This window comes from Symphalangus syndactylus, chromosome 24 (genome assembly GCF_028878055.3).
Source record: "Symphalangus syndactylus isolate Jambi chromosome 24, NHGRI_mSymSyn1-v2.1_pri, whole genome shotgun sequence".
NCBI lineage: Eukaryota > Metazoa > Chordata > Mammalia > Primates > Hylobatidae > Symphalangus > Symphalangus syndactylus.
The window spans coordinates 36,411,825-36,425,865 of NC_072446.2; the positions used below are offsets into that span (position 1 = coordinate 36,411,825).

A 14,041-nucleotide genomic window follows, 5' to 3' on the forward strand; every position below is an offset into this window, starting at 1 on the left:
GCCCAGGAGTTTAAGAGCAGTCTGGGCAACAGAGAGAGACACTGTCTTTACACTGCGCCACCCCCAAATTAGCCGGGCATGATGGGGTGCACCTGTAGTCCCAGCTACTCAGGAGGCTGAGGCAGGAGGATCACTAGAGCCTGGGTGTTTGAGGTCACAGTGAGCTGTGACTATGCCACTGCACTCCAGCCTGGGTGACAGAGTGACGGGCTGTCTTTAGAAAAACAAGAATAATGGCCAGGCACAGTGGCTCACGCCTGTCATCCCAGCACTTTGGGAGGCCGAGGCAGGCAGATCACCTGAGGTCAGGAGTTCGAGACCAGCCTGGCCAACACAGTGAAACCCTGTCTCTACTAAAAATACAAAAATTAGCCAGGCAGGTGGCACGTGCCTGTAATCCCAGCTACTCGGGAGGCCGAGGCAGGAGAATTGCTTGAACCGGGGAGGTGGAGGTTGCAGTGAGCTGAGATCCTGCCATTGCACTCCAGCCTGGGCAACAGAGCAAGACTCCATCTCAAAAACAAAAACAAAAAAAACCCCAAAAACCAAACAAAAAAATAATAAAATAAAAGAAAAAGAAAAAATAAAAAACAGATAATGCACATGAAGCTTGCTCTAGCACAGTATCTGACATATGGTAGATACTCAGTGGCAGCAATGGCTCTGATCACCACCAGACAGATGGACAAACTGAGGTACAGAGAAGGTAAAAAGCTTGTCCAAGGACAGTCTGGGTGTGGGCAGCTGCACAGCCCAAGCAGCAGCTTAGAGCATCCTAAGAGAATTTGAAAATTTCCTAGGAGAGCTCCATACTGGGTGGGTGAAAGAAGGGGTCTCCCTGGGACATCACCACCTTTTGAGGGTGACAGAGAGATGGCCTCCTCCAAGACCAGTCCCCCCAGGCTCCAGTGAGAAGAGGAGGGAACAGGAGAAGGAAGAAGCAGCAGACCTTTGAGGGCAACTCTCACGGTCTCATGGTTTCTGACTCCTTTCACTTGATTTTCATTAATTGTCTAAATACTGTTAGAGTTCAGTTAGTGTTACTTAGAATACCGTAAAATTGGAAACAACTTCAAATGTCAATCAACGGGGGCTGGCCAAATTAGCTAGGGTTTATCCATTAAAAATTTAATTATGAAAGTATAACATACCTATTGCAAAAATTTTTGAGATAGATTTTATATCTACTGACAAAAAAAAGATGTCAATGTGTAGTTACATGAAAAATGCAAGTTGTAAAACAATAATGCAATGTATGATCCCATTTTGGTTTGTATGTTTATGTTGGTATAGAAAATATCCTGGAAGGATACACAACACGCTGTTATTAGCTATGACTGGAGAGTAGGATTTGTTTGGGGATCTAAGAGGAGAATATACTTTTTTTTTTTTTTTTTTTTTTTTTGTGACGGAGTCTCGCTCTGTTACCCAGGCTGGAGCGCAATGGAGCAATCTCGGCTCACTGCCCTGCAACCTCTGCCTTCCGAGTTCAAGAGATTCTCTTGCCTCAGCCTCCTGAGTAGCTGGGATTACAGGCGCCAGCCACCATGCCCGGCTAACTTTTTGTATTTTTAGTAGAAACGGGGTTTCACCATGTTGGCCGGGCTGTTCTTGAATTCCTGACCTCAGGTGATCCACCCGCCTCAGCCTCCCAGAGTGCTAGGATTATAGGCATGAGCCACCGTACCCGGCCTACACTTCTGAATTATTAGATTTTCCACAAATTTTTTTTTGTAATTAAAACTAAAGAAAAGTAAATATAACAGTAAAGAAATATTTGTTTTTCTGTTTTGTTTACTTCCCATATGCTTGCTGGAACTCCATTTTCTGCCTGTTTTCTTCCAATCTGTATCTATGTTCATACCTAATTTTATACCATTGTAATATGAATACTGATAATCTTATGGGTCTTCTTTCCCATTTAACATTAATTGTATCAGACCATTAATGACATCACATCATGACATCATCATCATCTCCATTAATGTTCATGGATACCCTACTATGTACTAGTTACCATGCCAAGATGTTTACATGCCTTAACTTATTCAATCTTGATGACAACCCTAAAACCAGGTACTTGGACTATCCACATTATAGCTGGGCAAATTGGGGCTTTGAAAGATTAATTAACTTGCCAATGCCTCACAGCTAGTAAAAACAGAAAGAAGACTTAAGCCCTGTTCTATGCAAGTACCAAGTCCTCACTGGAAACCTCTCTGTCCTATTCCCCTCGAAGATAATGAGTGGTTAGTGAGAAGAATGTGGCAAGTAGGGAATAGCAAGAATATGGCAGGCACTATGTCTTACAACTTGAGTGACCTTGATCAAGTCACTTCCCCTCTTGATTAGTTCACTCATTCTTTCATCGGACAAGTATTTGCAAATCACTGAGCAACATGCTGTGATGAAACAATGAATAAAATGTGAACTCTGCCTTCAAGGAGACTGCAGTCTAGCGTCATTCTCTTCAAACACAGAAAGGATGTAGCCCCAGCCCCACCTCTGTCGCAGGGCAGTCATAAGCACAAAATGAATCAAGGATGCAAAAGAGCTTTGCAATTGCACAGCTCCATCCACTGCAAGCAGTTTTTCTGTGGGTGTTCACCACTGCATATTATTTTATCCAGTGGATGTTCCAAAGCTTTCCCAATCATCTTCCTATTGTTGGACACTTAGTCCCAATTTACTGCTATTATAGAGGAAGCTCTGATGGGGATTTATTCAAAAGAAATAATTCAAAGGAAAAACAGGCCAGATGTGCAAAAAAGATGCTACCCAATCTTTCAAATGACTAAAGGGAGACCAGCCCTTCTCAAACTCACCAGGCTTCAAACAGAATTCCTGACCCTGTGGCCTTACCCACTCCAAGCTCCTCCTTCTCCAACCTGGCGAACCACCCACTACCGGAGGGACACCTTAGTGAGTGCCAATCTTGCTCCCTCCCCAGCCCTCCAAGTCCCCACCGTTAAGGTTTCTCCTGTAAGATCACATCCACCCTCTCCTGTGGATCATACGGTTGCCAAAGGGACCTTCCCAAAACACAGTTCTGTCATGCTCCTCAGCAGACTGAAATCCTGCAAACGTTCCTAGAGCATCTCGGCTCATGTCAAGTCGAAACACCTTGGCCTGACATTTAAGAGAGACAGAAGGGGGAGAGAAGTAATGTTTACTGAGTTCCTGCAATGTGTTAGCATAACACTAGGTGCTTTATGTAACAACCACAACATGGTCCCTATGAGACAGGCATGTTTATCTACATTTTACAAATGAGGAAACTGAGGTTCAGGCCAGCTGAGTGATGTGCCCAAGGCCACATGGCTAATACAATGCACTGCTGTGACTACAGCCTATGTCTGGTGGATTCCAGAGCTCCATCAAAAACCCAAACACAAGGTGACTTTCTGAGTCACCTCCCAGCTCACACTCCGCCACACACACTATCTGTTCCACGTACATTAGACCGCCCACTCTTCTTCAAAGGCATTCCTATTTCCTTCCCCTCTGACCTGGGGAAGTGGGTGCCCTTCCCCCTTCAACCATCAAAATCTGACTTGGCCTTCAGTGCCCAGCTCAAAGGTCCCCGTCTTCTTGAAGCCTCCCCTGAGCACCAATATAGGAATCCATGCTGAGCCTATGCAATAGCACACACTTTACTTTTAGTGTGTCATGTCTGCATCTCTCCCAGCCAGACTGGGAGGCCTTTGAGGAGAGGGATGCATCTGACTGAGTGACTATTTCAACTTGAACAAAACAGAGTATGGCCTCTGAGAAACTACAGGCTGCCTGGCATGGCCTTCAGGAATATGGCTCTGACCCACACTGCCTAGGTTTGAATCCTGACTCCCCCACAACCTAGCTGTTTGACCTTGAACAACTGTCTAAGCCACAGCTCCATCAATCTGTAAAATGGGAAGAATAATAACTCCTATACCTCATCTACACCTCATAGGGCTTTGTGAAGAATGTATGAGTTGTACATGGAAGCCCTTAAAACTGGGCCTGGCACATAATAAATGCTCAATAAATGTTAGCTGTTACTATTCTGATCTACAAGCCTCCAGCCCACAAAGGAAGCAGTGCCAGCCTGCTCCACCCCCACCCATCCACCAAGGCTCAGCTCCCTGCCAACAGGGCCTCCTCAGCCCAGTCCCCACTGTGGCCTCGGGATGTGTCCAGGGCCAGCCCATCTTCCCTAAAAGCCAATGGGAGCAGGGAGTCTGGTGTTTCCCCACTTCTGGGGGACCCTGGCCAGGAAGGAGAAGCCCAAGGCTAATCCTTCTCTGAGGGCTCCTAGTCAGTACCTATCTACCCCTACCCCTCAGGACTATAGTAATATTCAGTCCACAAAGCCACCCTTGCCTTGCCAGACACACACACACACACACCTCACACACCTCTCCACCTGGACCAGCCCTGGCCTACCAATGAATTGCCTGGCTCCACTGGACACCAACCTGGTACTTCCAGACATTGCCCCCAGTAAATGTCATGGTAGAAAGAAGGGCTCTAGACTGAGACCACCCCACACTTTCCAGCTGTGTAACTTCAGTCTGGTGACATAACCTCTCTGAGCCTCAGTTTCTCCTCTGTAAAAAGTGGATAATTAATCGCACCTATCTGATAGGGTTATTGTGAAATGACTCAAAGCACTTCTTGCAGTACGTGGCATACAGTAAGTTTCAATAAATACCATCACTTTGATTGTGTAATCATTGGTATTTATCTCCAGGCAGAGATGATCATCCCCCTCGCCCTTCTTTTTCTTTGAGATAGAGTCTCGCTCTGTCTCCAGGCTGGAGTGCAGTGGCACGATCTCGGCTCACTGCAACCTCCGCCACCTGGGTTCGGGCGATTTTCCTGCCTCAGCCTCCCGAGTTGCTGGGGCTATAGGCGTGCACCGCCACGCCCAGCTAATTTTTGTATTTTTAGTAGAGACGGGGTTTCACCATGTTGGCCCGGATGGTCTTCATCTCTTGAACTTGTGATCTGCCCGCCTCAGCCTCCCAAAGTGCTGGGATTACAGGCGTGTGCCACCGCGCATGCCTGTGTCCCCTTTTAACAAATGGGACAGAGAAGCCCAGAAAGGGGCTCTTAGGGAAGTGCTAACAAGCACCTCCCCCCACAGCCTGAAGTCGGAAAACTCTCTCTGTTGCCCCCTGGAGGCTCAGGCCAGAACACCCCTGGGCACCTGGCATCTTCTCAGCTGCATGCACTTCCAAGAGGGTCCAGGGCCACCGTCGGCCCTTTCTCTCAGCCCTGGCCTCTCCTGCTCACCTACTGAGGGCAAGGGCTGGGAGGCCAACATAATGCCCCTCCTAAGGGATCAGGTAGACTCAGGCTCCAGGCTACAATGCCTAGCCCCTGGCAGAGTCCTGTCTATAGCACAGCCACCTCAGCAGGGAAGCCAGCATCTGAGCTGCAAGAGCCCCAGAACAAGAGGTGGAAGACCTGGGTACATTAGTGCTGACTCCCCCGTTCAGCTGCTTTGTGACCTTGGCCAAGTTACTCTTACTCTCTAGGCCCCATTCAACCTTTCAATATCGACTGAGTGAGGACTACCTGACCAAGCATTGTTTTCATGCAGGATTCTACAGAAGAAGCTCTTCAAGAAGCTCACAGGGCTGAGCCCAGGAGGACTGGACTGTCACATAGCCCAGGAAGGGCTTTAATAGGAACAATGCCCTCTGTACTGATCTCCTCCAGGACTGCCTTGAGGTGCCCCTGAAATCCCAGGGACTGTGCTCTGCATGCCACAAATACTGTGCCTGGCTTGCCAGGCAGGCATGACCTCAGGCTGGCCAGGAGAAGCCAGCTCCATCCCTGCACGGAGCTGGCAGAGCCTTCCTGGGCCACGGTGGCTCACAGAGGAGGCTGGCACAGGCTGCCTCTGCCGCAGGCTCCATCTGGAGGAATGGGTGGGCAGAGAGGCACACAGCTGCCTCTATTCTCCACACCCTTGCCCGGGACAGGAGGCACTGAGTCTTCCAGGAGCTGCGGAGGGCACCATCCAGGCCCCAGATCTTGACCTGGCTCAACTGCCACTGATTCTGGAAGGCTCCTAATGCTGGGGGTGGGGGGGCGCGGGGTGGGAATGAAGCCAAGCCGCTGGACTCCGCACAGCCCTGGAGAGGTCCTAAATCCGGCCGTCTCACATTCCCACCTTTGGGTGCAGAGGAGGTGCTATGCAGATCCAGAAGTGAATGTGGGAACACGTGGTACTCTCTCCCCCACCAATGCATCCTCAGAGCTCCGAGGGAAAAGCAACGACGATGGCTGGCAGCTGAGGGAGAGACCAGCATCCCCAGAACTCCCTTTTGGTCCTTGTCTAGCCTTCAAGGTCTCCATGGACCACTTTGAGCCATATAGGTCTGCCAGTCAGTGGCCTCTGCACCCAGTAAGTACCCCAGTGGCTGTAGACATTGGTCCCCCATGCCTATCCCTGAGACCCCAGCCTCTAGGGCCCTTGGACCTCCCCAAGTGTGAAGGTGCCAGACACAAGTGGGAAACACAAGCCCTCTCCCTCTGATCAGGGGACAGTCACTGGCCAGGACAATGCCAGGCCAGAACCGCAGAAGTCCTAGAGCTAAGATCCCTGCTAGCAGCTCTGACGGACTTGGAAGGGAGACGGAAGGGGAGGCAAGCCCAGAGCGGGGAAGGGTCCGTAACCAGAGTGAGGAGAGATGAGGGCAAGGGCTCGCCAGCATCCCAGGCTCCAGCCAAGAACTCCTCCTGCAGCGTCCGAAGCAGGAGAAATCCAAAGAGCCCTTGGCCTCTGGAGGCGGCAGCAGGAGTGCTCTCCGAAAAGAGAGTGGGCCAGCCGGTGGGAGCCCGGCGCCCACCCACCGCTTATCCTACAGCAGGACCAACCCCCCGCCACCCTCCAGCCTCTGGATCCTCTCTCCAGGCCTTGGAGGAGGCTGCAGACCGGTAGGTAGGGAGGAACAGCGAGACCCTCCCCCACACTGGCCAGGGGACCAACAGCCTGAAAACTCAGTTCTCGGCCTCGCCCCCGTTCCTCCCCAGGGCTGGAGGCTGGGCCTAGATGTTGCAAGCCCCCGGCCCCGAGAGCCACCTGATCCCCCCATGTGCCTACCTGGGCCCGGGGGTCCCCATGTCGGGCAGGTTGGGCGAGGGGCGGCCCCCTCGGTTCCTCTGGCAGGCAGGCCGCGGGGCGGGGCGGCGCGGGGTCGCGGCGGGCTCTGCGGAGCAGCCTGTTCGGCGACACCCCCGCCCGCTGATGGATGCCGACTGCAGCAGCGGCGGCGGCGGCGGCGGCGGCTCGGCGTGCGCCGGGGGCTGGGCACGGTGCCCACAGCCCCGGGCCTGGCGCCCGACGCGCGGCCAGCCCCCGCCCCCGCCCCGGCCTCGGAGCCCAGCCCAGGGGCGGCCGCCGCTCGCGCCTGCCTCCCAGCTCGCGGCGGCCCTGCCCCTGCCTCCGCCTCCTCTCTGCCTGTCTCCTCTACCACCACCACCCCGCGCCCCGCCCTCTCTCTCAGACTCCTAGGCCACCTTCTCCCGGTCCCTGCTACACGGGCAGTTCCCAGACCACTGCGGGACTGTGCAGCAGGGGGGCCTCTCGAGCGCCCCGGCTGCCCCCACCCTGGTCCTAGCCAGCCCCGGGCCTCCTCGCTCTCGCCAAGCCCTCTTGGGGGCTCAGCAGCGAGAGAGGGAGGGGGAGGAGAGAAGAGAGGGATGGATCCCTGACTCAGAAGGGGTGACTCAGCCTCAGTGGGCCTCCCATCCCACCGGAGCCGGATCCCCTCACCACCCCTGCAGCACAGCGACAGGGCAGAACCCGCCTAGGACTCGGCGTCCTCCCCCACTGGGAGGAGGTATTGCAACTGTCTCCTGGGAATCCTCTGTGCCTCTGAGTGTGTCTAGAGGGTGTCTATGTGTACATTTGTCCACATGTGCCTTGGTGACAATGACAGTAAGTGTAACAGTGAGCCCAGGGACCTATTGGGGATGGGGCCTGTGTACAGGCACGCTTGCTGTATGTGTCTGAGCACAGGCTGAGTGTGCACCTGAGCTCCAGGAAGGGGCAGGGGATGGCCAAGCGGCTTGTGGCAGAGATCATGGCTCAAAACCAAGCTAAGCCATGCTCCTCCCCTCCAGGAGCACTGTTACCCGCTCAAAAAACCAGTCCAACCACTGCAGCACCTCCGTCTCACGCAATCCAAAGGTGGGGACCTCAAGCCGCAGAGGACTCTGGGAGGGAGAGGGCCTGGGTTCCAGTCCAGCTCTGCCACTGGCTCAGCAAGTACCCTTGGGCAAGTTGTTCCATGCTCTGGGCCTCATTTGCAAATGATGAAAGAGCTGGACGTTCCTATCTCTAGGGTCGCTAGTTCATGGCGAAGGCATAGAGAGAATGGTGGGTAACCGCAGCATGATCTCCAAAGATTCTGTCCATGGATCCACTGCAATCCATATGACCGCGACCCCCCAGTCACCACCCCCACACCCAGGCATACACAACTATTCATTCATTCTTCACGTCATTCTTAAGTACCTACCATGTGCTGGCCATAGTTCTCCTTACCACAGAATCCACTGCCCTGGGAAGCACAGAGGCCCCAAGCTGGGAAGTAGCCTCGATGTGAGCTGAGCCCTCCATCCTTCCCTGCGTGATTCCCTCAGTATCAGCCTCACCAGTGGGCTCTCCATCTCTGCTTGTCACACACTATAGAGCCAGGCACCTTCCTCCCCCAACTCCTCCCTCCCAGTGTGCTGCTCCATCATGGTGACCTTCTACCTTGGGTCCTCATATGCACTCTAGGGCCTCCAGAGAATGAGGCTATGCCCTCTCCTCAGCACCCTTTAGAGAACTCAAGATACAACTGCATCCCTTTGTACCATGCCCAAAGCAAGCCTTCTCTTCTCCAACTTAAACCTCCTTCATCAGGTGTCTTTAGACACAGCTTCCGGTGCCTTCACTCCCCCTGCTCACCAGGTTCAGCAGCGGATGAAGAGCAGAGAGCAGAATGAAGCCAGCTCCTCCCAGTCCTAGAGAACAGGACCACCCTCCAGACAGAAGGTGGGAAGACAGACAAATCTGCCCAGGCGGACTGACAGAAGGACCAGTGTCCTGCTTGGCAGCCTTCTGTACAAATCCTGTCCTTTGCCTTTGGACTTCTCATCCCCAGGCCTTTCAAATTCACTTCTTCCCAGGAGCTCCCAAGGGAGACTCACACAGGCCCCTGGGGCTGTGGCCTTGGGCAAGTCACTTTGCCACATAAGGTGCTCTGTTTGAGTTTAGCTCACCACACATTTATTTAAATGAATGAGTGAAAGGACCAATAAAACTCAGGAGTTATACCAGATGCATTTATTGTTTCAGATGCACAGCTGCTAGGAGATTCTTGACTGCCTGCCTTCAAGTATTTTGATTCCAAATAGGCTCAGTCTCCCCTGCTGGCTGAGCCTCCCCAATCGTGGGCTCCCGTGGGCAGGAGGCTCTGGGCTGCATGGCCAAGGCTCCCTCTGTTCCTCTTAGTTCAACTCTCCTTCCCTGGCCGTCTCCCTTTCCTTCCTTCCCCCAGGCTGAAGCCCTCCCCACTCCTCCCCTGGGGCAGGGCCACTTTCCCACCCTCCTCAACCAGATGGAGCCTCTCACTTTCCCAGGAGAATCCAGGCTACACTCCAAAGACCGAGGCAGGATGTTCCCAGACATCATTCTGCATTTATACCCAAAGGGCTCAATTCACTTCAGGTCATTGAGACCACACAGAAAATGAGGCTTCTGCTATTTTCATTATTTTGATTATTATTATTATTCACTAACATTTCTATTAGCACTTTCCAGTTTGCAAAATACTTTTGTGTGTCATCTGGACAGCATCTTGTGAGATAATATCATCCCTCATCTTTTTTTTTTTTTTTTTTTTGAGACAGAGTTTCGCTCTGTTGCCCAGGCTGGAGTGCAGTGGCGCGATCTCGGCTCACTGCAAGCTCCGCCTCTCGGGGTCACACCATTCTCCTGCCTCAGCCTCCCAAGTAGCTGGGACTACAGGCGCCTGCCACCACCACGCCCGGCTAATTTTTTTGCATTTTTAGTAGAGACAGGGTTTCACCATGTTAGCCAGGATGGTCTTGATCTCCCGACCTCGTGATCCGCCCGCCTTGGCCTCCCACAGTGCTGGGATGACAGGTGTGAGCCACTGCACCCGGCCCCCATCTTATAAATAGGCAGGCTGAGGCTCAGAGTGGGAGTGACTTGCCCAAGATTACGCTTGCATAGTTACACTGGCTCCCTGGACTAGATACTTTCCACTTTACTCAACAATAACCCTTTCCAGAAAAATCAGGCTGGAGGAAGCAGGAGAGACACTTAAGAATATATGGCCCCTATAGGCATCAGTTGCAATTACTACTTGAGTTACTTGACTGTTTTCACTCCCCAGGCAGGGAAACTGAGGCACGGGGACAGTACTCAACCCAGGACTAAGTCTCATGGAGAAAGAAGGAAAGAGGAGCCCATCCAAAAAAGGGGCTCCTCAGTTCCTTAGCTGCAAATTCTGCTTCTGGCCCTAGCACTACCATTTCTTTTTGTATTACTTAGGCAGGTTATTTGACATCTCTGAGCCTCAATTTTCTCACCTATAAAATGGGAGAATCTCTGCCCCATGTCTGTCACTGGGCTGCTGTGATGGGAGGTCAGCAGATGCTGGCAGAAGAGAAGGGACAGGACCCTTCATCCCCTCTCTGCTCTGTCTAGGAGACAGGAGAAATTCTTTCCTCTTAAATTTTAACTGGACGGAACTTAATGGTGCAAAAGTGCAGGATACAGGAAAGTCAGAAGGAGAACGGAAGTGATTCGCTCCACTGGCTGGGAAAGCAAGGGACACAGAGTCAGCCACAGCCCCCCAAGGTCACTGCGGGGCAGAGATTCAACCAAACACTTCAGGCAGGGCCCCTCCTATCTCCCTTTTATCTTTCAAAGGAGGAAACCAAGGTTCTAAGCAAAGCAGTGACTTGCCAAGGTCACCCACAGGTAGTCAGTGGTCTCCTGACTCCCAGCCACCAGGGCCCTTGACTCCTGGGCAAGCAGGGTGGGGTGGGGAGCACTCCCAGCCCAAGGACTTAATCTTTCATTCAGCAAGGAGTAATGCTCACACCAAGCCAGGCAGGCCCTGGACACTGGGGAAGGCTGGAGGAATTGAATACAGCCTCTGCCCTTGAATTCACAATCAATCTAGTGGAGGCACATACCCCAGCACATCAGAGGATACTAGAAGATGAATCACCAGCATTTTCTGAGCACTTCCTCTGTGCCTGGCACTGGAAACACATTCATTTGTTTAATCCTCAAAGCAATTCTCTGGCACTGAAATTATTAATCCCTTTCACAGCTGAAGTAACTGAGGCTCAGAAGGGTTAGCGACCCCAAAGTTCATCCAGCTAATAAATGGCAGGGCCGGAATATGACAGCCAGGTATGTCTGGTGCCAAACTCTGAGCTTCAACCCTTATAAACTCCCTGTTTTTAGGTCTGTGCTAACCAATATGGTAGCTACTAGCCATGGCTAGTGGCTATGGAGCACTTGAAATGTGGCTCGTTCAAATCAAAATGTGCTGTAAACATAAAAATCAGATTTTGAAGATTTCATACCAAAAAGAATGTAATATGTCTCATTAATAATTTTTATATTGAGATGACATTATGGCCAGGCATGGCTCATACCTGTAATCCCAGCATTTTGGGAGGCCGAGGTGGGCGGATTACCTGAGGTCAGGAGTTTGAGACCAGCCTGGCCAACATGGTAAAACCCCATCTCTACTAAAAATACAAAAATTAGCCAGGCATGGTGGCATGTGCCTGTAATCCCAGCTACTCCAGAGACTGAGGCAGGAGAATAATTGCTTGAACCCAAGAGGCGGAAGTTGTAGTAAGCTGAGATCGCGCTATTGCACTCCAGCCTGGGGGACAAGAGTGAAACTCCTTCTCCAAAAACAAAACAAAAAAAACCTTATGAATGTATTGGGTTAAATAAAACAAATCATTTGAATAATTACATCTGTTTCTTTTGACTTTTTTTAAAAATGTGGCTACTAGAAAATTTAAAATTGCATGTGGCTTGCATGTGTGGCTCACATTATATTTCTTTTGGTCAGTATAGGTTTAGATACTCTGGGGTCCTAACTCAGCCATAGGGATCAGAAAAGGCTTCCTGGAGGAGAAGACACTAAGCCAAGCTGGGTTAAAGGTGAGGTCATGGGGAGGAGGGTATTCCAGGACAAGAGAGCTGGAGGGCATCTGGCTCCTGCCCCGGAGGGCAGCTGGGCCCAGTGACAGCCCCAGGCCACTGGGAGCTGGGCCAGAGGGAGGGAGCTACTGGAGCCAAACTTACCAGAGCAGCATGACCCACCAGTCCGGGAAGTGCTGCCTGGCAGGCTGTTTCACTGAGGTTGGCACTCTGCGGAGGGCACCACAGGGCAGCTGTGTCTGGGTGGAGGAATTAGGCAGGGTGGACAGGTGGCAGTGCCCACCTTGCAGGGACCTCCCCACTCCAGCTGCCCCCTACTTTCTCTTCTCCGTCTCCTGTAAGAAGCCTCTCAAAGCACTGCAGTTCCCAGAGACCTTACCCTTCCCTGTAACCTTCCATCCAGCCCAGACCGTGGGAATCACACCCTCCTGCGTTAAGCCTTATTCTAGCGTGGAATGATGAGGATGCCTGCAAACTGCATAGCAGGTCACAGTGTACAAAGCACTTTCCCATATGTATCTAGTGTAGTGTTGTTGAAGAGCCTAAGGGCAATGTTCACCTCTGGCAAGGGGGCTGGGGCAGGGATGGGGGACATTTATTAGCACAGGAGCTGCATGACCTTGAGCAAGGCCTTAGCCTCTCTGAGCCTCAGTTGCCCCATCTGTACAATGGGGATAATATCAGCACCGTCTTCCAGAGCTATGAGAATGACATGCGAGAATGCCCACAAAGGCTCTGTATGGTGCTGGCATGCTCCAAGCCCCCTTCTGCACCTCAGATGGACCCCACTATGGTGCCCCCGCAGTACCCTCAGTGTCTGCAAAGCCTGCCCATTCTGAAGGTTGCCTCCCCTCCAGAAAGCCCGGCCCCGTCTCCTCCCCGCATGCTCCCCCAAGCAGTTTCTTCTTCTCTGCCTACTGGACCCTCATCTCATCCTTGCCTCTACTTCTGAATTTGGGGCTCAATTGTCATGAGGCTCTCCAACGTCTCCAGTAAGACTGTCATTTCTCAAAGCTGGGAACCTTGGTTCTGGTCCATGTCCCTTCTCCTCTTCTATACCCACAGCCAAGCCCCCTGTACATGTCTGGGCATCCCAGAGGCTCTCACAGCCCACTCCAGTGGCTTGGACAACTGACTGCCATCTTTGGCTAAAAACAATGCTGGTCTCCACAGAGCACAGTTAAGAGGATCTGGTCTTGCTCTGCTTCCTCAATAGAAGAAGCTTCAGTGGCTCCTCATTCTCTGATGAAGCAACTCAAACACCTCAGCCCGACTCTCAAGGCCTTCCACAGCCTGGTCTCACCTGGCTCTTCAGCCTCATTCTCAGATTCCATGTGATGAGCTTTGTCAAACTGACCGGTTCCAGGTCCCCAGGGCACAGTGGCTGTGCCCTCTTCTCTGCCTGGGAGACCCTCTTCCCATTTTCCATAGTTATTCTTCTAGGCGTTCTCCAGGAAGTCCTTCCTGAACCCTTCCTCTTTGCACCAACTCCTCTGGCTAGAAATAACCTCTTAGCCTCTCTCTCTCCCTCCTGCCACCCTCAAGTTCAGGGTCATGTGACCTGTCCAAGGGTTTTAAACTTCCATTGTACTATGAGCTTTAGGATAATGGCCACTTTTCAACATAGTCCCTTCCCCCCGCCCACACACAGCCCTGAAGGCCCATATCAGTGCCCAGTTCACAATATGTGCATAGTATGTGTTAGCCATCTTCACACCAACAGCCAGAGGCCAGGGAGCAAGTAGGAGCCAGGAGTCCACCCAGGACGCCAGGACACTCCTGAGGCTGAGTTCTGCCTTATCTCCACCTCGGCTATGTTTCTTAACAGGTCCCCAT

The 14,041-nt window shown here is 52.0% G+C and overlaps 2 protein-coding genes across 46 annotated transcripts in view; one reads left to right on the forward strand and one right to left on the reverse strand.

Annotated features, from left to right (window-relative positions):
• The window catches only part of EPB41L1 (erythrocyte membrane protein band 4.1 like 1), a 177,856-nt gene that overhangs the window by 71,409 nt on the left and 92,406 nt on the right, over positions 1 to 14,041 (reverse strand). For 6 of the 44 annotated variants that reach the window (XM_063633641.1, XM_063633636.1, XM_063633635.1 and 3 more), the window contains exon 1: positions 7,097 to 7,425. The exons of 27 other annotated variants lie outside the window; for them this stretch is intronic. The gene's annotated coding sequence lies outside the window, so the exon portion shown is untranslated. Of the gene's footprint in view, positions 1 to 7,096; positions 7,463 to 14,041 lie in introns of those variants that run through there. 11 more of the 44 variants (XM_063633621.1, XM_063633618.1, XM_063633617.1 and 8 more) reach the window with 6 other exon arrangements.
• Positions 6,092 to 11,974, forward strand: LOC134735860 (uncharacterized). Of its 2 annotated transcripts, none has more exons than XM_063633807.1 (3): positions 6,092 to 6,397; positions 6,739 to 6,930; positions 8,119 to 11,974. In XM_063633807.1, the coding sequence occupies exons 1-3, from the start codon at positions 6,095 to 6,097 to the stop codon at positions 8,380 to 8,382; spliced, it is 759 nt and encodes a 252-aa protein (XP_063489877.1). In that variant the 5' UTR covers positions 6,092 to 6,094; the 3' UTR covers positions 8,383 to 11,974. The 2 variants fall into 2 exon arrangements, with proteins under 2 accessions (XP_063489877.1, XP_063489878.1); XM_063633808.1 differs by having other exon boundaries at positions 8,906 to 11,974.